The sequence below is a fragment of the Protopterus annectens genome, chromosome 1.part1 (assembly GCF_019279795.1).
Source record: "Protopterus annectens isolate FY-2018-M chromosome 1.part1, PAN1.0, whole genome shotgun sequence".
In the NCBI taxonomy this organism is placed as follows: Eukaryota; Metazoa; Chordata; order Ceratodontiformes; family Protopteridae; genus Protopterus; species Protopterus annectens.
The window spans coordinates 1,695,815,363-1,695,839,835 of NC_056726.1; the positions used below are offsets into that span (position 1 = coordinate 1,695,815,363).

The window sequence follows — 24,473 nt, forward strand, 5'->3', positions numbered from 1 at the left end:
TTCTGTGTTTCCGTGGTCCATTATGATTACTGAGCTAGTCAAGTATCCATTACTCAGCAGCTCTCTAATAGTAAACCATCATGTACAGATGATTTTTCCCTAAGAATGGTATGCATGTTCAGTGAAATTAATTAGAGTTCATTAAGGCAATTTGGATGCACCTATGCAAATATGTAGCTGCATCAAGCAGATTTGTGCAGCAGTCTTTGGAATGTCATCTGATCATTCAAGAATTTCAGAAGATGTCAGGGCTGCAAGTATGTTTAGCTTAGTGTTGTAAGCTTTACTTAGGATAAAGTGAAGCTGTACTAGGATCACAGAGCATGACTTTACATGAAGCGCCACTCTTGTAAACTGTCATACCATTTGAAATGGAGGCTGTGTGGGACTGTGATATGGGAAGCATGCATATTACAGACATTCATAATAAATGATACATGCTTGTAATCCATCTCTTAAGAAAGTATTAGACACGGGTTTGTTTTGGGTCTTAACCATATTATTGTCTTTTCATCTCATAATGATAAAGGATTGATATGATTGCGATGGCACATAGAGGTTGCACATACAAACAGCAAATTATATACATATAGCATTCAGTAGCACATACACACACCACACACACATGCATGCATACATACACATATGCATGTGCATGTGCACATACGTACATACAGACATGCAGAACAAAATTAGGAAATTAGCTGTAGGTAATAAATGCAAGTGATGTAGCACGACATAGCTTTTAAAAAGTAGGCTGGAAACAGACACAGCCTAAGTCTGGTATTTATGTGCTGCTAGATGCGGATACATCCTCACATCTACTACAGTTTGTGACTGGCTGTCACACCTCTTCCTCACAGACAGAAGCAGAGTAAAAGCTTCCTGGCAGTGGTAGCATACCTCAGCATGCCTCCTCAGCAGATGGCTGAAACCAGTGTATAAAATGAGTAGTGAGAGCAACTAGATGTGGCCAAAGGTCATAAACTATATTATTGTAAGAATGTTTTTTACATAGTAGTATAGCATTGTACATTACCCAGTCTGCACATCTGATTCAAGATGGTCTTGTTCATTGTGCAATGAACCAGTGTGTATGTGTGGGTGTAGCATGCAAACACAGAGTCATAATTTTCACATAAAGCCATCTAGAATAACAGAAATGGTGAGATGTACACAGAAAAGTCTGGAAGAATCATGTTTCTATTTTATTATATTTTTAACTAGGAAAACCTTCCATACAAAAGATATTATTTTCAGTGGCAACTGTTGGCCGAAGGAGGAGAAGAGGGGGAAGGCATGCCCGAAGGCAGGTTAAGACTATGACTGTGATAGTGAGGGTCGGAACTTTGAATGTTGGCAGTATGACTGGTATAGGGAGAGAGCTAACTGATATGATGGACTGAAGGAAGGTTGGTATATTGTGTGTGCAAGAGACCAGATGGAAGGGGAGCAAGGCTAGGTGTATCGGAGGTGGGTTCAAATTGTTTTATCATGGTGTGGATGGGAGGAGGAATGGCTTAGGCATTATCCTGAAGGAACAGTATGCTAATAGTGTTTTGGAGGTCAAAAGAGTGTCGGACAGAGTGATGTTTATGAAGCTGGAAATAGATGGTGTAATGATGAATGTTGTTAGTACATATGCTCCACAAGTTGGGTGTGCGATGGATAAGAAAGAAAACTTTTGGAGTGAGTTGGATGAAGTGGTGATGACTGTATCCAGGGGTGAAAGGCTGGTGATTGGAGCAGATTTCCATGGGCATGTTGGTGAAGGGAACAGAGGGGATGAGGAAGTGATGGGTAGGTATGGTGTTAAGCAAAGGAATGCAGAAAGTCAGACAGTAGTGGATTTTGTGAAAAGGACGAACATGGCTGTGATGAATACGTATTTTAACAAGAGGGAGGAGCACAGGGTGACATACAAGAGTGGAGGAAGATGCACGCAGGTGGATTATATCTTATGCAGAAGGGTCAGTCTGAAGGAGATTGGAGACTGTAAAGTGGTGGTAGGGGAAACTGTAGGTAGGCAGCATAGGATGGCGGTTTGTAGGATGACATTGTTGATCAAGAAGAGGAGGATGAGTGTGAGGGCATCACCAAGGATCAAATGGTGGAAATTAAAAAGGGTAATTCTGAGGTGATGTTCAGGGTAGAGTTAAGACAGGCACTGGGTGGCAGTGAAGAGTTACAGAATAGCTGGGTAACTACAGCAGAGCTAGTAAGAGAGATGGCTAGAAAGGTGCTTGGTGTGACATCTGAAAAGAGGAAGGAGGACAAGGAGACCTGGTGGTGGAATGAAGAAGTACAGGAGAGTATACAGAGAAAGAGGTTGGCGAAGAAGAAGTGGGATTGTCCGAGAGATAAAGAAAGTAGAAAGAAGTATAAGGAGATGAGGTGCATGGCAAAGAGAGATGTGGCGAAGGCTAAGGATAAGGTGTATGAAGAGTTGTATAAAAGGTTGGACACTAAGGACGGAGAAAAGGACCTGTACCGATTGGCTAGACAGAGGGACCGAGCTAGTAATGATGTGCAGCAGGTAAGGGTGATAAAGGATAAGGAGGGAAACGTACTCACAAGCGAGGAGAGTGTGTTGAGCAGATGGAAAGAGTACTTTGAGGGGCTGATGAATGAAGAGAATAAGAGAGAGAAGGTTGGATGATGTGCGGACAGTGAATCATGAAGTGCAGTGGATTAGCAAGGAGGAAGTAAGGATAGCTATGAAGAGGATGAAGAACAGAAAGGCTTTCGGTCCAGATGATATACCTGTGGAAGCATGGAGGTGTTTAGATGAAATGGCAGTGGAGTTTTTAACTAGATTGTTTAATGAAATCTTGGAAAGTGAGAAGATGCCAGAGGAATGGAGAAAAAGTGTTTTGCTACCAATTTTTAAGAATAAGGGTGATGTGCAGAGCTGTAGTAACTATAGAGGGATTAAATTGATCAGTCACAGCATGAAGTTATGGGAAAGAGTAGTAGAAGCTAGGTTAAGAAGAAAGGTGATGACTAGTGATCAGCAATATGGTTCCATGCCAGGAAAGAGCGCTACAGATCCGATGTTTGCTCTGAGAATGTTAATGGAGAAATACAGAGAAGGTCAGAAGGAGTTGCATTGTGTCTTTGTGGATTTAGAGAAAGCATATGACAGGGTGCCTAGAGAGGACTTGTGGTATTCTATGAGGAAGTCAGGAGTGTCAGAGAAGTATGTAAGTGTGGTACAGGATATGTATGAGGGTAGCATGACAGCAGTGAGGTCTGCGGTGGGAGTGACAGATGTGTTTAAGGTGGAGGTGGGATTACATCAAGGATCAGCTCTGAGCCCTTTCTTATTTGCAATGGTGATGGACAGGTTGACAGATTAGATCAGACTGGAGTCCCCATGGACTATGATGTTTGCAGATGACATTGTGATCTGTAGTGAGAGTAGAGAACAGGTGGAGGAGACCCTAGAGAGATGGAGATATGCTCTAGAGAGAAGAGGAATGAAGGTCAGCAGGACTAAGACAGAATATATGTGTGTGAATGAGAGGGAGGATAGAGGAATGGTGAGGATGCAGGGAGTAGAGGTGTCGAAGGTGGATGAGTTTAAATACTTGGGATCAGCAGTTCAGAGTAATGGTGAGTGTGGAAGAGAGGTGAAGAAGAGAGTACAACCAGGATGGAGTGGGTGGAGAAGAATGTCAGGAGTGACTTGTGACAGATGAGTACCAGTAAGAGTGAAAGGGAAGGTCTACAAGAGGGTATTGAGACCAGCTATGTTATATGGGTTGGAAACAGTGGCATTGACAAAAAGGCAGGAGTCAGAGCTTGATGTGGCAGAGTTGAAGATGTTAAGATTTGCACTGCATGTGACGAGGATGGCAGGATTAGGAATAAGTATATTAGAGGGCCAGCCCAGGTTGGAAGGTTTGGAGACAAATCCAGAGAGGCAAGATTATGTTGGTTTGGACATGTGCTGAGGAGGGATGCAGAGTATATTGGTGAAAAGATGCAAAGGATGAAGCTGCCAGATAACAGGAAAAGAGGGAGGCCTAAGATAAGGTTTATGGATGTGGTGAGAGTAGAAATGCAAGTGGTTGGTGTGACAGAGCAAGATGCAGAAGACAGGAAGAAATGGAAACAGTTGATCTGCTGTGGCGACCCCTAACGGGAGCAGCAGAAAGAAGAAGAAGAAGAAGCAAGAACAGTTTCTGTTAAAGTTAAAATTTGCATTGAGAACAAATGGGGAGTGAGAGAATGAAAAACAGGACTAAACAGTCATAGTTATTTATTACTCACAATCCTAATGCTGTGATCTAAACTGTGTGACATGTCACCATGGTTATTGATGGCTACATCTAAGTAATACTCATCAGTACACTTGGATGTTGAATATGATTTTATCATGTCTTGGCAAAATCATTCTATTTTAGACTTAGAGGATGAAACTGAGCTTTCTTAATAAAATTCAAAATACAGCGAACAATCTTTCTCAGACTGTAGCAGTGTGAAGCCTTTGACAGAAGTCCAGCTGATAGTGTAAGTAAAGCATCTCCGTGGACATGATTCAGCTGTAATATATAATATTATACAGATGATAAAGACTGATTTGTAGGGCTCTGAAGTATAACAGTAAAACAGTAAAACATATTACACGTTTCTGATAAGAAACAGGAAAACAGAATTAAACTGTGATAGGAACAGTTAGTGCAAGATCTGCATTTTACCTGATAACCTATAGTTAAGATTTCATAAAGCCTTTTAAAGCATTCTACTGGTTTCTCAGTTAGGAGACGAATTCAGCTGTGGGATTTCTACCTGAGAATAAATAGAGAAACTGAACTCTGAGATGTTTCCTGAGCTGAGGTTTGAATCAGTTACCTGGACTGAGGGGTGCAGCAGCACTGACATGCTTTTGTACCTCAACAGCAGCACTTGATGTCCAACATCAGTCTACAGAAGAATTCCTAATACCCATTTGCCTGATATCTTATCTTATCTCAGACAAAGGTTAGAATGGTGGCAAAAACTTCATGTAGCATCAAAATGTAGTGGAAGATGGTTCCTGGGTCCCCTGAGGTCTCAAGGTCCATTTATACAAGACGGTATTCTATTAAGACTCCAAGTGGCTGCACCCCATCTCTTTCACGGTATTATTATCAGGATTTTCTTGCTTTTAAAAGCTTTAGGTAAGCCAAAAAGGCCAGCTGTTGTTAAAAGGACTTTGAACTCTGACTCCTCTTAGTAATAGGACATGCATGCACTATACATAGGAGTATGCATAAGCACTAAACCTTACTTTGCTTTCATTCATCTCACAAGTTAGGCTCATAATGATTCCAATAATAGATTTTTTTTTCTCTTTGTTCTTAGCATAGCCTCTATTACTGAGGTATTTCCCTGTCTCTCTCTCTCTCTCTCTCTCTCTCACTCTCTCTCCTTCTGACTCCTTTATTATAAACCCTTACTATAGCAAAACTTCCTCAACACTCGCTGCTAACAACCAGCAGCTTTACCTCTGAACAATAAATCTAGCTAGCCGCTGCTAGCCCCTTTCTTCTACTACTTGATATGTCCATTTTTTCCCTCTTTTTTTTTCACTGATTCGTTTTGGCCAGTGTGTGTGTATGCGTGCGTGTGTGCGTATTTGTGTGCGTGTGTGTGTTTGTGTGAGCGTGCGTGTTTGTGTTTATGTGCGCGCGCGAGTGTGTGTGTGTGTGTGTGTGTGTGTGTGTGTGTGTGTGTGTGTGTGTGTGTGTGTGTGTGTGTGTGTGTGTGTGTGTGTGTGTGTGTGTGTGTGTGTGTGTGTGTGTGTGTGTGTGTGTGTGTGTGTGTGTGTGTGTGTGGGGGGGGGTTGGCTATGGTCATCTTTACTCTTCTCTCCATCCAACTGCCATTCCCACTTATCTCCATTTTCTTTATCTAACTACACCCACATGGATCTACATCATCTGACAGCCAAATATCATTAATCCCTCAATAAATCACAACTCCCAATTTCCCCAGACCTCTAGCAATAAAGCCTTTCTCCCCATCTCTGTTTAACACATACACATATAGTCTCTTCCTCACTATATACATTTCACTAACCTGAATTCCCTACACTACTTTTACATGCCTCTACAGATACCATTCTTATCCACTAATAAAATCTGGCTTATTTATTTCTGTTTTCCCAAACTTCTATCATCATACACTGTACCCCAGTCATATACTTCAAAACATTTCATGCATCCTTTTGAGCCTTCATATTTACAAATAGAAAGCACAAGAAATTATTTTCAGTCTTAATTTAGAGTTCCAATCCCAAACCTACAAGTTCTCCTTTTCTCTTCCTTTGTTTTAGCTGTTTCTACCTCTAACACCTAACTTTTTACATTCCGTTTACTTTACATTGTAAACAATGTGTAACAATGTTGCTTTTTATGCTCCTCACAGCATTCCCCCTTACCTAACCACAACCGACCTCTTCAGTCTTATTCATATGCAGTCTAGGGGACAGATGGACTGCTGCTAGTTATTTTCTTTAGGTAACTTTCATTCTGCTAACATACCTTCTCAGCTCAATCTATGTGGCAGATAGACTGACCTATTTATATTGTAATTTGCATTTCTTCTCCACGAGACCATCACGACCTACTAACATATAACTTCTTTTCCTAAGCCATTGCTTCCCTACTCCACATTATTAGTTGACAAAACTACAACCTCCTCTTCCTGCCCACCAATGCATATATTACTAAAATCCTAGACACGTTAATCCTGCCTGTTTAACTCCATATTCAGTAAAGGTAATTAGACTGTACTTCTCTCTGTCTTTTCCTCTACAGTCTAGTTTCCTTCACCGTTAATGCATCTTTTTTTCTTTCTTCACCCAGCCTATGTGACAGATATACTGTACTGGTAACACCTTCCTAGGTAATAGTTAAAGTGCTTTTTCATATTTTTGCTTTAAATTCTACACATAAAGCCTTTACTCCTGCCTGTCTTCAGTCTCAGTGGCAGATTGATTGGTTTCTTTTAACTTAGAATGATACAATAAACCCATCTATTTTATTTTATTATTTTACCATCTCCTAACATCTGTCGTTGGTCTTGATGGTAGATAGACCAATTTCTTTTGAGTTAGAATCTTAAGATAAATACAGCTATTTGCTTTCACTTTTTCTAAAATGCTAGTCTACAGACATACATAGTGATATAGCTAATATTTCCCATTCCTTATAGACTGAGTGGCAGACACATTGAGCTATTTTCTTCACCACTTTAAACTTTATAATTTAGCACTACCAACATACCTACCACTACCAACATACCCACTATTACCAACATACCCATCACTACCATCATACCTACCACTACCAACATACCCACTACTAACATCGTACCTCCCAGTACCAAAATACTCACCACTACCAACATAGTTATCACTAACAACATACCCACCACTACCAGCATAACCACGAGTACCAACATACCCACCACTACCAACATACATACCATTACAAACATACCCATCGCTACCAATATACCCACTAGTACCAGCATAGCTATCGATAACAATGTACCTACCACTACCAACATACCTATAACTAATTGCATACCTACCACTACCAAAATTCTCACCACTGCCGGCATACATATCACTAACATACCCACCACTACCAGCATAACCAGCACTAACAAAATATCTACCACTACCAACATACTTACCAACATTCCTATCACTACCAACATACCTATCACTACCGAGATACCCACCACTACCAGCATACCTACCACTACCAACATACCCACCACTACCAGCATATCTACCACTACCAACATATATGCCAATACAAACATACCTACCACTACCAACATACCCATCACTACCAGCATACCTACCATTACCAACATACCCAGCACTACCAACATACCCACCACTACCAAAAAACCTACTAGTACCAATATACCCACCAATACCAACATACCTATCACTAACATACCCAACACTACCAACATACCCACCTCTACCAACATACTTATCAGTACCAACATACCCACCACTACCAACATGCTCACCACTACCAATATACCCACTACTACCATCATACCTACCAGTACCAACATACCCACCATTACCAGCATACCCACCACTACCAACATACCCACTACTACTATCATAACTACCAGTACCAACATACTCACCACTACCAATATATCCACCACTACCAACATACCTATCACTACCAACATAGCAATCACTATGAACATACCCAACATTACCAACATAATCACCACTACCAACATAACCACCAGTACCAACATACTCACCACTGCCAACGTACTCACCACTGCCAGCATACCCACTACTACCATCATGCTTACCAGTACCAACATACCCACTACTACCAACATGCCCACCACTACCAGCATACCCACCACTACCAACATACCTAGCATTACAAACCTACCCACCACTATCAACATACCTATCACTACCAACATAGCTTTCACTACCAGCATACCCACCACTACCAGCATACCCACCAGTAGCAACATACCCACCACTACCAACATACCCACCACTGCCAACATAGCAATCACTATGAACATACCCACCATTGCCAACATACCCACCACTTCCAGCATACCCACCAGTAGCAACATACCCACAACTACCAACATACCTACCACTGCCAACATACTCACTAGTATCAGCATACCTACTAGTACCAACAGACCTACCACTACCAACATACCCACTACTACCGACATACATATCACTAACATACCCACCACTACCAACATACCTCTCACTACCAACATACCTACTACTACCAGCATACCCAGTACTACCAACATACCTAGCACTACCAACATACCTAGCAACATACCCACCACTACCGATATACCTATCACTACCAACATACCCACCACTACCAACATAGATATCACTACCAACATAACCACCACTACCAGCATACCTACCACTAGCAAAATACCCAGCACTACCAGCATATCTACCACTGCCAACATATCCACCACTACCAACATACCTATCACTACCAACATACACAACACTACCAGTATACCTATCGGTACCAGCATGCTCAACACTACCAACATAACCACCACGACCAACATACTCATCACTATCAGCATAGCTAACAGTACCAACATACTCACCAATACCAGCATACTCACCACTACCAATGTACCCACCACTACCAGCATACGCCTACTATCATCAGACCTACCAGTATCAACATACCCACCACTACCAACATACCTATCACTATCAACATAGATATCGCTATGAACATTCCCACCAATAACAACATACCCATGACTACCATCCTACCCACCACTACCAACATACTCACCACTACCTGAATACCCACTAGCACAAACATACTCACCACTGCCAGCATACCCACTAGTACCAACATACCCACCACTACCAACATAGATATCACTACCAATATAACCACCACTACCAGCATACCTACCACTAACAACATACCCACCACTACCAGCATATCTACCACTGCCAACATATCCACCACTACCAACATATCCACCACTACCAACATACACAACATTACCAGTATATCTATCAGTACCAGCATACTCACCACTACCAACATAACCACCACAACCAACATACCCATCACTATCAGCATAGCTAACAGTATCAACATACTCAACAATACCAGCATACTCACCACTACCAATGTACCCACCACTACCAACATATGCCTACTATCATCATACCTACCAGTACCGACATACTTACCACTATCAACATACCCACCACTACTAACAAACCCACCATTAACTTACCCATCACTACCAACATACCTACCACTACAAACATACTCACTACTATCATCATAGTTACCACTACCAATATACCTGTCACTACTAATTTAGCTAACACTACCAATGTAGCTATCACTACCAACATACACACCATTACCAACATACCCACCATAGTTACCGCTATCAACATACCCACAACTACCAACATACCTATCACTACCAACATACACAACACTACCAGTATACCTATCAGTATCAGCATACTCACCACTACCAACATAACCACCACTATCAGCATAGTTACCGCTATCAACATACCCACAACTGCCAGCATAACTACCACAACAAACATACCCACCACTATCAACATGCCTACCACTACCAACATACCCATCAGTGCCAACATATAAACCACTACCAACATACCCACCACTACTAGCATACCTACTACTACCAACATACCCACTACCAACATACCCACCACTACCAACATACCTAACAGTACCAACATACAAACCACTACCAACATACTCACCACTACCAACATACTTATCAGTACCAACATACCCACCACTTCCAGCATAACCACCACTACCAGCATACCTACCAATACTAACATACCTACCACTACCAACATAGTTATCACTACCAATATACCCACCACTACCAACATACCTGCTACTACCATCATACGTACAAGTACCAACATACCCACCACTATCAACATACCCATCACTACCAACACACCCACCACTACCAACATACCCACCACTGTCAGCATACCTACCACCACCAACATACCCACCTTTACCAGCATACCTACCACTACCAACATACCTACCAATACCAACATACCCACCACTATTAGCATACCCACCACTGCTAATATATCTATCACTTCCAAGATACCCACCACTACCAATGTACCACCACTAATATCATACCTACCACTACCATACAGTACATATAGCTTCTAAATTCACTCTCCAACTCTCCAGCTATTTGTTGCATACTGACATTTCCATTATAACTTTTTCTTAAATTCCAGGCATACAACTCTTAGATGTCTCATCTTTGTACAGGCAAACCGTCAATCAGACTGTCTTTATTCTGTTTCTACCTCTTATCATCAGGGAAAATAGGGAGATCTGGCACCCATCTTATTCTCTGTTCTACTTTTACAACTTTGCTTATACGGTAGACTTACTTTATTTTTTACACCCAAACTAATCTAAACTATTGATTAGGCCTTCATTCTTATACACATTAAGTTTTGAAATCCTTCTCATTTCTCCTCTCCATTAATGTTCATTCATCCCCTCTTACAAACATAATCTCTGCTGTGCCAGCCTTCAGATAGTTTTTCATTGAATTTCCTGCCCAGAACAATGCCAACATATCCTCTGCTTGGGTCTATATCAGATGAACGAAATTTCATCTTAGCAAATGCTCACATGAGCGAAAATATAGGAACTTGAAACTGCAATTATAGGGAGCTGCACCCCCCACACCCCCCCCCCCGCTAAATATATATTCCAACACCGAGATTGCACTACAGGGAGGAAAGGGCAAATATTCCCATCTTCACTGTACCACAATCTCACAATTGCGGTTTCAAGTTCCGCAATTTTCGCTCATGTGATGAACTCTCGTTCATCTAATATAGACCCCTCTGCTTCAGTATAAACTAATAATCTCTTTCATGGCACTGACAATTCCCTGGGTACCCTTACTTACATTGCAAATACTGTACCTCTGCACATTCCACAAACATAAAAAGCAAGGATTGAACCCCCTCCCATGTCATTCCCCCCACAAAAGAAAACCTGATCTATGAATATAATAAAACCATCCTAGACAATTTGTTATAGAAGCATCCTTGCTGGAAACTTTATCTAAACATCTTACAGGAGCACTCCTACTGAAACATTCCAACTATCTTACTAAAGTTAGTGATATTCTTTTTAAACATTTCTACTTTCTGATAAAACTAGCCAAAGCTGGTGATATACAAACTATCCCAGACCTGTCTCAGCTTTTTATACACCCTACTACTGCAGCAAAATTCCATAATGAAATACATGCCTTAAAACTTTATGCCAAAATGCATGCAGTCTAAACAACAAGTGGAAAACCTAGAGGCTTGGTTAGTAGCTGACACCGCACATTTTCTAGCCATCTCTGAAGCCTGGTTAAAAATGACACTTTTCCATCCTTTTCATTGCAGATGATAACTGCATTTTCACTGACGACATATTTGGAATGAGATGTGGTGGTGGAGCTTTTTTTCTACCAAAAATGAATATGACTATTAACATAACTGATTTGAGCAAATCATAAAGTAGTGAGGATAAAAGTCCCAACTGGGTCATATCTCCTATCACCTTGGTGGTAATACCCATCTCTGGATTGGGTCAGTCTACATTCCTCCTCTCCCTTCTTCTTTTAACTCTCATCCAGAATACTCTTCTAAGAATGTTCCTTAAAGGGGTGAGCAATAACACCATCTTACTTGGGAAATTTAATGTAGTTGCCTTAGGAAAAGATTCAACTTCCATTAGTCACAGCAACTCAGCATAGTACAATTAATGCAAACAACTACCAGGCTGGACAGAAAAACTGGTAAAGCTCAATTTTAGATGTAATGATGATGAATATACAAGATGAATTTCTTCACCCTAAGATACCAATTGATTTTTTAGGTGACTATTCACCAATGGAGTCCTTCTGGTCTTTCTGTACTCCTATAAATCTACCCCAAATAGTTACAAGAAGGTCGTTCCCAAATGAAAGCTACTTCATCTCAACATAATCTTAATTCAACAGACTGATCTTATTGCTTTCATATGTGCAATCCCTGGTGAGAAACAGAGACAATCCAAAAAAATCATAGAAGAAGGACCCTCTTAATACACAAATGCATGAAGCCCATCTCAGTCTTAGAAAGACAGTTGAAATTCATACCAGGAGAACAAAAGCCACATTTCTTGGACAGAAACAAGAAGGAAACTGCTGTAAACCAAAGCTATTCTGGAAAGAGGTAACCCAGCTCATCTTATCCAAAAGCATAACCAGGTTATATATGCAAATGATATACTTCACTTACAATCTAACAACAAACTTAATGAGCTTGAAAACAAACTGCAGGAAGACATTACTCAAATATACAGTTGATCCCTCTCTAATAAGCGATTAATTAACCACAAGAAAACTAATGTTTTAATATTCTCCACCCCTAAGAAATTCTTCCCAGTCACATCACAGATCTCAAAGGTGACATTATTCCAAATGTCATTAACAAGAGATATTTAGGTTTTATTCTTGACCTGTCTCTTTCCTTTACAAGTGACATAGTCACTACAGCTATCAAAGTCCTCACTCAAAGGAAACTATGGTCTAAGAATACCCACATTCTCTCTACAAAAGCTTTCATCTCCATTGGCAAAACATTTTGGTACCTAAACACGAGTATAGTCTCCATTTTGTTGTCTTAACACTCAGTAAAGAATACTCATACAAGATAGAAGTTAGAAAACAAAATGTGAAGATTCATATTACTAGCATACTCCAGACTTTGTCACTGCATGGTGCTAGAAAACACTAACTGGCTCTCAACAGGTAATGTAGCTATCTTTCTCCTGGGTGAATTTATTTTCAAAGTAGAAAAAAAGTCACTGTTCCCCATTTAAAAGGAAACTTCCTACTCAAGAAAACTTACACGTCCTTAGAAAAACAAAATAGAACTTCTTGGTCTGACTTGTCCTACTTCCAAATCCACACTGGATGAGAAACTTTTATTCAGATGTGGACCTGTAACCTGGAAGCTACTGTATACTGAATTCAAAAGTCATGAATCCAATGAGAATTTCTGAAAAGCCCGTAAGAAGCACCTCTTTACTGAATCCATTTGTATCTGTTATATGGACAATGGTTAATGCCTATTTCATTTATTGGGTCTATATCAGTTCGTTAAAGTATACTTACCTAGAACTGCTATTTCTCAAACCAACATCATCAAACTTCCCTTCATCGAACGGGAAAATCAGCAAACATTTTTTCCCAGGGAATGAAACTACTTGGCCAACATATGGAAATTTGTCCTTTTCCTCACTGTAGTATGATCGCAGAGTTGGTATATATAAGTAGGAAGTGTGGGGGTGTAGCCCCCACTTTGTTGGGTTTAATTTAATTTGTTTGTGTGTTCAATTATGTGCTGGACAAATAATTTCATTCCTTGGGAAAAACTTTCCCTGATTTTCACATTCAATGAAGGGAAGTTTGGGGATGTCAGTTAAATAAGTAGCAGTTCGAGGTCGAGGTAAGTATACTTCAATGAACTTGCATATACCCCATTTTTCATCAGTTTTCACATACTGCACTCCTCCATCCATATCCCTTATTTCCTTTGATATGTCATTGTTTTGTATTTTGTATTGTTGCACTAATCTTCTTTGTACATTATACTGCTGCTTTTGAACTGAAACTAATGTAAGTTTTGCTAATGCTAATTTTTGGTTGAAAACTGCATTCCATATAAACTGATTATATAATGTTCTAGGTGCCTGTGTCTTCAGTAAAAATGGTCAATAGACAAATTTGCCTTTTCTGTAATCAGTAGGAGTGTGGCCTAATGGTTAAGGTGTTTGCCTTACAAGCACAAGGTGCAGGGATTGAGTTTAACAAGGGATAATTGGCTAAGCTTAAAATGTCTCACAAAGTTAGTTAGCTTCATACTACCTTACGAATAGAGCAATCAATAAATAACTACAAATGCATCTACTATGTGATAGCCAGTTTCTTTTGCACAAAAGAGTGAATAAACTATTTGAATATTGTTTTACAGGGCTCTACCCTCCCTTTAAATAATTTTACTCTGAGAAAGGGCACAAATTATTTATTTTCTCCTAAGTGGTGCAATATCCAAGTTAAAACATTGGTAGGAGGAGCAGTTGAACCTTCCCACTGCAACACAGTGTTAAATTATATGTTGATACGTCTTGGAGATTTATTGTGGTTTATTAACAGTTGCAAGCAATTCAGTTTAAGACCTGCATACTGCTTTGCTATGAAACAATATTTCTTTGACAATTAGTGTTTGGTGATTAGTGAAGAGCATTACATTTCTGCACTGTTAATATGCTTCTTACTGTATCCATGGTGCAGTGCTTCATTTTACATCCATTTGTCTATGTAATCAAAAGTGTTTTGAGATTGCCCCTGAAAAGAGATACTTGTGCCTAGTGAACTGGTCTTGTTAATAAATTTATTAAATAAATATGTCTTTGCCAACATGTACAAATGTATATACATGAATTCTTGTATCCCACATACAGCTGTACATGACATGCTTATGATGTTAGTATTTGCTAATACCAGGAATAGCTTTATTAACTCATTTAGTATTTAAATATTGGTGATATTTGTTTTGGAGTTCAGAGAGTTTGGTCAGGTAAGACAAATCTGCTCTGCTTTGATGATTTCTAAGAGTATATTAGTAAGACTGTGAGCAAAATATATGTAAAATAATTTCTGTAAAGAGTCAGTGGAATTACTCCCCAAGGTAGGTGAGAAGTTCATTAGTATTGATGAACCTTGGGCAGATACATAGCTCCTTCTGATCTACATGTTTCGGTTGTGGTATTTCGTGCATGCCCCTGGTGACTCATGTTGAAAGCTGCTCTGTCCAGGAAAAGAGAGAGAGGGAGACAGAAAGAGAGGAGGAGAGAGGACTTGGGAACAGAAGCTTCGGTTAAGCCCAAGACAAGCTGTAGAGATATTTTTTCTTGTATGGTCAGAGTACTATGAGTTTTGATCTGTGGTTTGGATAGAAGAATTTATATGGTTCTGTTTAGTTAACTACCAATGTGGCCTTAGTTATTTTTTACTAATTTGTGCTTGCTAAATTGACTGCTCATTTGACCATTTTCAGCTACCTGTGGGTATTCCTATTTAAATTATCAAGTTTTCTGGTGAAAAGAGTTATTTTCATGTCAAATCTGGGTTCTAGGAGTTGAAGTTTGTCACTAAAAACAATTTTACCTCAGGGATTAACTTTTCTGTCTGGAGCTAAGACTGGCTCACCTAGGTTGTCACATCTGCCTATCAGATGCCTTCTATAGTGAACAGACAACCCTGATTCCCTTTGGGAATTATCACATTTTGTGGAACAAAGTGTTAACTTTTTGTCAGTTCTGATTGTTAGGGACTGGAGCTAATGTATTTGGTGATTGACACTAAATATTTTACCTAGAAGCATAACTTTTCAATAAGGAGTTAAAACCATCTCTTCAAGCTGCCACTATCCACTTGACAGACAGACTTTTGTAGCAATTACTTGGACCTGGAGCCCAGTTATTCCAAGCTCCCACCCCAAGTGACAAGAAAAGTGATTATCTGGGATGCTTGGGTCTTTATTCCACCGTCCCCTTCACTTCAGTCATGGATGTATGACTCCATTGTTGTCAGATTGTCATTCCTCTGACCACTCATCATTTTTCTTGATTTGCTGATGATTTCCTTGAGAAACCTCTAAGAACCAGGGGCTGACACTTGCTCTGTGGCTGTTCATATCTCTTCTTTGGGGGAACAACTCTTGCTGGCATTGGGTAAAGGATCAGGATATATCCATCACTAAGCTGTTATAGAGGCAGTGGTGGTACTATGTCCTGGCTAAAATTTGTGTTAGGTAGGGGAGAGGATGTGGTTGTGAGTCAGATGGTGAAGAAGTTGAGAATGAATATATTTTTCCAGAATCTTAGAGATGGGTGACAGTATAGCAATGAGGCAGAAGTTGGTGGTGTCTATGTTGGGCACCCCCTTGTGTAGAGGGAGGCTATAAGCTTTTTTCCAGATGATGGACATATAGGATTTTGGATAGATCTGTTGAGAAGTATGTTGTTAGGGTAAGAAATAGAGTTGGCTGAGATTTGCAGGTATTTGGTGGGTATATTGTCAGGGGCATTTGTGCATGGTTTGAGTTTTAGAAGCAATTTATTTAATAGTTGAGGTAGGTATAGGTGACAGAGTAAAGTTGGGAATAGGGGGTGTACTGGTGTTAGCTGTGGCAAGATCTGTGATGGACAAGTTGGTCTTGGGAAAGGTAGTGATTAGATTGGCTATAGTATTTACGAAATAGGTGTTGAAGATTGCAGCAATTTCAATTGGTGTTTTATTTGGATCTGGGCAAGGATTATTACTAGAGCCTGGGTTTAATAAAGAGTTGTGAGAGCTCCAGAAGTTCCTTGGTTTTGCTTGTGCTAATTTTGTAATATAAAGTAGTGTTTTGTTTTGTAGTGCTAGCTGCTTAACCTGGTTTCAGAGCTGTTTGTATTGGGTGAGGTCAGACGGATTTTTGTTTTTATGCCAGATTTTACATGATTTGTCCCTGCATTTCATGAGATCCTTAGTGGATCTTCTTAGCCAACTGGCATGGTTGGTTTTTACTTTCTTATGTCTAAGGGAATGAGATGGTTTAGTATGCTGAGGAAGGCTGAGTTGAAGACCTCACCTGACTCATCATGGGGAAGTAATTTTAGTACATCCCATTTGATGCTAAGCAACCTTTGGTTAAAGCTAAATGGACAAAACTGGGATTCATCTCTGGCAACCCTCTACTGATGTTTATTAATTGCTGTGGTACAGTCACATGGTATAAAGGCTGGTAAGTGGTCACTGATACTGTTGGAGAGTATACCAGCAGACGTGATCTTATTTGGGTCTGACACTAAAATCCTGTCTAGGGTTGAGCCATTAGTATTAATTTTATTAGGCCTGGTTATGATGTTATCTAGCTTGGTGAACTTATATAGATTGATATTGCAGTTAGAGTGGTGTGGGGATATGTCTAACCAATTGATGTTTATGTCTCCCAGTATAATAGTCTCATTTTTATGTTAGTAGATGCCCAGGCAAGGATTTCCTTAAGAACTGGGATGCTATTGCCTGGGAGAATGTAAATGACTATCACACAGAGGTTTTTAAAATTATTTATTTTAAGGAAATAAACTAGAAGTTCAGCTGTGGAGAACTGTGGGATGGGTTTTGTATATGCGACAGTAGTGAAGGACATGGAGTATATGAGAGAGATGCCTCCACCTTTTTTTTGGAGTTTTTCGGTCCTAAGACAGGCAAAATCTGGGAGAAGGAATTCTGTGTCCTTAATATATGGTTCTAGCCATGTTTCAGTTGCGGCAATAATATGAGGTTTGTTGTGGGCTATCCATGAATGGAAGTCAGGTATTTTATTTCTGATGCTTTGTAGGTTAATTGTAGTGAAGTTTATTGATTTATGGTTGTTGGAGATTGCAGAGGAGAGGAGAGGAGATGGGACCCAGGTTGGGATGTATGTCCTGCATAGCAATAGGTTTGTTACAGGCTATGGGAGAGTAGTGTATTCTAGTTTTTATTTTACTTTGGATAATTTAGAGAAAAATATTTTTGTTGTGGTGATGATGGGGGAGGATACTTACTCTGGTACATAATAATATGCTTGTGTTGTAAAGGCTGGCTAAAATTTGTGAGAAGGAAGTGTTGTGTTCAGACTGTATGGGGAGAGAGGATAACGGACAGTGGGAGGAAGAGGTACAAGAATGACGCAGAGAGGTTAGATGTATTAGGATATTGAAAGAGAGCGATAAGGTAAGTAGAGTGATGATAGCAGAGATGGACATTGTAGTATGGGATGTGGGTGTCTAAAGGAATGAGAATTAGTGTGCAATAGTGAGATATGGTGGTGGAGAAGAGGTTGTACTAATGGAGTAATGATGAGGTGATTTAAGATTTTGGGCATGTGTGGGTTTGGCTGGAGGTGTGGCTAATGGTGGAATGTGAGGGGAAGTGAAGAGGTGTGATTAGTGATGCAATGAGAGGGGAATTGAAGGGGGATAATTGTGTGGTGGGGTAGGGGGAGCAGCTACAGTAAGTATAAATGTAATTGATGTGGGGGTGGGTGGGAATGGGGATAGAGCAGGGGAGTGGAGTGATCTCGAGTGCAAGGGTGAACAGAGCGGGTTGAAACCAACTGCGGAGTTGCTATCTGGAAAGAAAACTATCAGTAAGGTAGGAAATCTGGAGGGGGAGCAGATGGTCTAAGTATAAAACCAATTGTGGAGTTGTTATCTGGAAAGAAAACTATCAGTAAGGAAGGTGGGAAGTCTGGAGGGGTACAGATGTTCTAAGTATTTAAAGATGGCTCTGCAGCTCAGGGGAGGAATAAGTAAACTCTCAAGAGGAAGAGGGAGGGAATAGACAGGATTGACAGAGCTGGGAAGCTTACAATAAGATTATGTAAGGAGACTTGGGGGGTCTAAGAGCTAGGGCATGGAGAAAGCTGTGAGAAAGGTTTGACAGGGGTAGGAAACTTGCAATAGAATTATGTTCGGAGAACAAGAAAAAGGGTGGGGGGGCTATGAACCAGGACTTGGAGAAAACTGTGAGAAGAGAAAAAAAAGCAACCAGCTAGCCCAGGTCAGTACCTAAAGTTGTCTGTTTATCTATGTGAACTCAAAAGCAGATTATGTCGAGCATCAGGAAAGTAGAATATAAAATAAATGCAAAGCTTTGGGAAGCTGTATATATTTGAAATGATAAAATAAAATATAAGAATATAAAATAAATGTAATATGTAAGATAAATAAAATATAAGAATATAAAGTAAATGCAAAGCTTTGAAAAATGTATATATTTGTTACAATAAATGGGGGGGGCTCCAGTAGTGTGCACAGAGGAATAATCAGTGCGAGTAAAACAGAGATAAGATTATAATAGACCCACACTGCTCACAGTCTGTGGAAAAAAAGTGGGACTTGCAGTAGCTTTCACTGGGTTTGTACAGGATTCCTTCTGCTCTCTTTGTTCTTGTATGCAGGCGGATGCTTCAGTTTTTTTTTTGTTTTGTTTTTGTTGGATCTTTGAATGTGTTTAAGGGAACTGCTCACAGTCTGTTGATAAATGTAGGACTTGCGGTAGCTTTGCAGTTGCTTTTATGGGCCTTCCTCTGCTGAAGTACTTCAATTCTTTGATGTAAGGTAGAAGTGAATTAAGGGGTTACTTAGATTCTTAAGCCTCCTTTCAAAATATAATGGAAATGTTTCTGCCACTTCAGGTTCCTCTTTTAGGAAATTATATAAGTATTTTCAACAAGGCAAACTTATTTTTTGAAAGCAATAGCAGGGAGGTTCAAACAAGAAAGGTGTGCCCCCAAAATCATGGACTATCTGAAATAACAGAACAATTATATACCATTGCATCTGTTTTTTTTTTCCTTCCAACCCAAGCATTTCTGTAAAGCTGTCCCAAGGAGTAGGCTTTTACTTTCCTCTGTGGCACCAGACAACTTCTGTTACTGGAACACAGAATGATTCTAAAGCTAACAAAATGCACAATAGGATTCCTGTCTTCTCCTCTGTAGACTTCACTGTTTTCCTTAATTCAAATTTTCTCTCAGTTTACTGGCAACTTTAGTTTTAAGAGAAGCTGATGGTGGTATGGCCAGAGAGTGCTTGCAGCCCATGTTTTGTTGTGGATTAAGAGGTGTTATGTATTTATTTATTTATTTTTATTTATTTAACATTTGTTTACCGGGAAAGTCCAACTTGGAACGAAGCCAGTTTTCAGCAGAGACATGGGAAGAAATGTTTTAAATCCATACTTAAGTGGATTGATGGAGGACAGACTGTAGATAATAGAAGGAGGTTGAGGAAAGGTTACTTGTTACAATGTGTTAGAAGAATGGGAGGTCTTCTAATTTAACTTTGACTGTGTTGCCCCTGTTAAAAGACTATTGGCTTATCAAATGACTGTTTGCGTGTTTTATGACTGCTAGATTTGTTGCAATGGTCTGATATGATTTCATGGTCTATACAATGACTCTTCCTTGTTGAATTTTATGGAAATGTTTTGGACTTGCTTATAAAACTTTAGACAATTAAGGATATATTTTTTCTACTTTTGAATTTTGTTGAATGTAATATAAGCACTGTTTTGTCTATATGTGTAGTAATGTAACAATATTATAACATTCCCATGGATTTGTTACATTCCCTACTGCATCACATTAAGGGCTATTGTAAAATGTGCCTTTAAATAAGACATGATGTTTTGCAATTCATAGACATGTTAGCCACAATGCAGAATGACCTCATTATTGATTAATTTGCATATCTCTGAATTGTAGTTAACTACTGTAAAATACAGATCATCACCTCCCATGGTAGTCAACTGTGATGGCTGCATCATGTAGGCAAATCATCTATCCCCTCTCAGTCACTCTTCTGCACACAAGTACACAGCCAAACACAAGCACACACATACCTCTGACCTTGTTCCTGTCCCTTAGTTGTCTGCTCATCCCATGCATCTCCCTTCATGGCTCTAGGCAATTACAGAAGATTGAGTCCCATTCTGCACATCATATCCCCGATGTCTGGTGGTTTTCCCCACCTCCTATCTCCATACTTTGAGAAGTGCCATTAGGACACAAGAGAAGTATGCCTGCTGTCTAGTGCTCCCCACGATACATCTAATGGTTAGAGTGCCATTAAAGCACAAGTGATATGATTGATGTAATCCCTGTTAGCTATTGGTCTCCCCCAACTGCATTGTACAGTTACCTCTGGTGGCTATTTCCCCACCCATTGTTGTAGACTGTGTTTGTTAGTCTGTGTGTGTGTGTGTGTGTGTGTGTGTGTGTGTGTGTGTGTGTGTGTGTGTGTGTGTGTGTGTGTGTGAGTGTGTGATGTTTGGATGGGAGATAGGAAATTCACTCCGGGATCACTTCTGTGGCTCTGCATGACAGGGGCACAGGAAAAGACTTTTCTTGGGTGGCAAAAGCCAGGGTACCATTTGGCTAGGCTTATATAGGACATAGGGCCAATAGCCTAGTACCTACCTATGAAACTACGAATGACCATGCTAATCTACATGGCTATTTGAGTCTATGAATTATTTTCTGCATAAATGCCTTTCCAGAGATAGTTCCAGGTGAGGAACACATGGCTAATTAGCATATGTCTCTTCCCCAGACTGCCATATTTGCTTGAGGCATGATCTCACAAACAGTCCAAGGAAATGCTGCACATCCCTGTGCTTGAGCATCATCTTAGTCCTGTCTCTTAATTCCAACAGATAACTGCAAGTTGTACATGAGGTGAACACCTTGCACTATCCTTTAGGAAGTACCCCCATTGTTACTGCTATTTTATTTAACACAGCAATTTTATTTTTCTGGTTACACTTTGCGAATAAAGTTGATGGTTATAATATGTTCAAAAGATTAGAGAATTGTTTTAGCAAACCACTTCATTCTTTGGTTTGATGTAAAATACGTAGGAAATAAGCAGCATAATAAATGTAAACTTGATATTAGAAAACCACATTCCTGTAACATGTAACTACGCTAACACTGACAAATATGGAATGGTAATGTGCAGTATTTAAATACTTACAAGCAATGGTACCAGCTCCTGAAGTTGAGACACCTGAAAACAATAAATAAACACTGCATGAAGTAATACTTAAGCATTTATGATTAAGGCACAACCTTTCATTTTCTCTTTAGTTTCAGTTTTTGTAACTTTTCTAAACTTAAAGTTATCACATTGTAATGTCCAGTCAAATAATTACATGGCACATAGTTGTACTGTTTCTTAAAAAGTAAGTATACTGCAGAAATAAATAGTGAGCAAAGTATCAGCATTTTCCTTTCTCTGGGTTCTGTACATTTTTATTTGATGAAAAGCAAAAGTCTGAGTAGATCTGAAAGCTGTTAACAGGTAGTTTGCACTCCAAGCAATGCATTTTCCCAGGTGTTGTAGATCCAAGGAGGCAAGGGTGAGGGATGGAGACACATGCAGTTAGAAACTCACTTTATTTATACAATGTGGCACTGTAGACTGAGCACATAAATTCCATATCAGACACACTGTTACATAATATATCAGAATAAATAGCAGTTACTCTATCCATTCAGTTAAAGAGATCTTTTATGTTATTTATTTATTTATTTCACATTGGATAACTTGGTTAGTCCAAATGAGTTTGAAAACAAATCCATTTTCAGTGGAGACCTGAGGGGAAAAGCCCAAGCAAATATAAATAAAGATAAAGTGACAATATACAAATATTAAATAATCACAATACAAAATAATTGTAAAAAGAAAAAGTTATTAGCTATTTGCATTGCACTGATAGTAGGCAACCCATTTTCAGTGGAGACCCAAGGGGAAAGACCCCCAACAAACATAAGCAAAGGTAAATTTACAGGACAAAAACTATTAAAAACAATGCAAATGTGAAATTAATTACAAAGAGAAAAACAAAAGAAAAAAAATATGAACATTAAGGGTTGTACTGATAGCAGTGGTCAAAATGTACTACATATGAGAGTAAAAACAAAAAGGTAATCATTGTTCAAAAGAAAGACAATGTATAGACATTCACAGGCAGTGGGGGAAAAGATAACTAGTGTGGAGAATGGGAGGGGGAGAGAAAGGAGGGGTATAGTAGGGCTATAGCAGTAGAGCTGAGGGTTTAGGAGGTTAGTTTAAGATTTTAACACGATCTTGTTTTAACAAATGCATGCAATTCTAATTTTCAACATACTAATGAAAAATCTTAATTAAGTTGACAGGTAAAAAGTTGCCATGTAGAAGCACTGTGTGAGAAAACTACCACATTTCTTAGATGCTGCAGACAAGCAATGAAAACTACGAGCTATGAAAGATATGCTAGGTGCAAATTCCGCAGGCATTACTAGGTCAGAAATTTAATTTGTGAACACTTAATGCTATGCATTAAGATTTGTTATTAATTGTGGAAGGCTGGCAAGAATTGAACTCATAATCTGTCATTATCCATTTGACACCAACTGAAATATGTGGAAATCACTGTAGCATTAACAGTAATCTGTAGCAGAAGTAACAAGTGTGACTAGACCTTCAAAGTATCGAGTTTTAGATTTCCTCTTGAATAGTAAAAACACCCAGTGTTACCCAATACCAAACATTTATATATGACTTGAAAAATTGTTTACAGCTTGACGCAACAAAATTCTCAATGTAAATCTTAAAACATTATGTAGTTTACCCTTATTCCTCTAGCAATAAAAGCCACATTTAATAAAACATCCCATGGAACATAAGGGTGTTTGACCTGTCCATGTAAACACTATTAGGTAACTAGGGATCACATCAACAACTGCCAACTGTGTGCATAAACCATTTTGGACTGGTCATTAGTGTCAGCACATCCATTGTAGTTAACCCTTTGGCAGAGATTAAACTGATAATTACATTTGAGTTAAAATAAAGTTTCCCAACAACATGAGCTTTTATTTTATGCAATAACAAGTTGATACAAAATGTCTATTAGTTGTGGTATTGTGGTATTTGAAGTGTCAATTAGACCCTTTATCTACCTAGCCTAAGTAGCATTAAGTACATTCACTCACTCATTCACTCAGTCACTCAGACTGACTACTTAGTACAAGAATCACAAATAGGAGTAAAACAATGAAACACAGATCTCAGCTAGTCATAACAAACTGGAAAGTGTTATGAAACTCTCTTCTCTGACTGTTCTGTAAAAGTGCTGAACAGTTCAAGTCAGTACTCTTTTGAAGTGCATGGTATCTCCTACTACAATTACAAAGGATTTCATCAAAGTCATGGGAATTATCTGTATGCCAAAAACAC

At 39.3% G+C, this 24,473-nt stretch overlaps 1 protein-coding gene across 1 annotated transcript in view; it reads right to left on the reverse strand.

Moving 5' to 3' along the window:
• The window catches only part of LOC122816615 (pancreatic secretory granule membrane major glycoprotein GP2-like), a 501,830-nt gene that overhangs the window by 18,384 nt on the left and 458,973 nt on the right, over positions 1-24,473 (reverse strand). Inside the window, exon 9 of the mRNA XM_044089528.1 lies at positions 22,227-22,259. Coding sequence (XP_043945463.1) covers positions 22,227-22,259 — 33 coding nt within the window. The remainder of the gene's footprint in view (positions 1-22,226; positions 22,260-24,473) is intronic.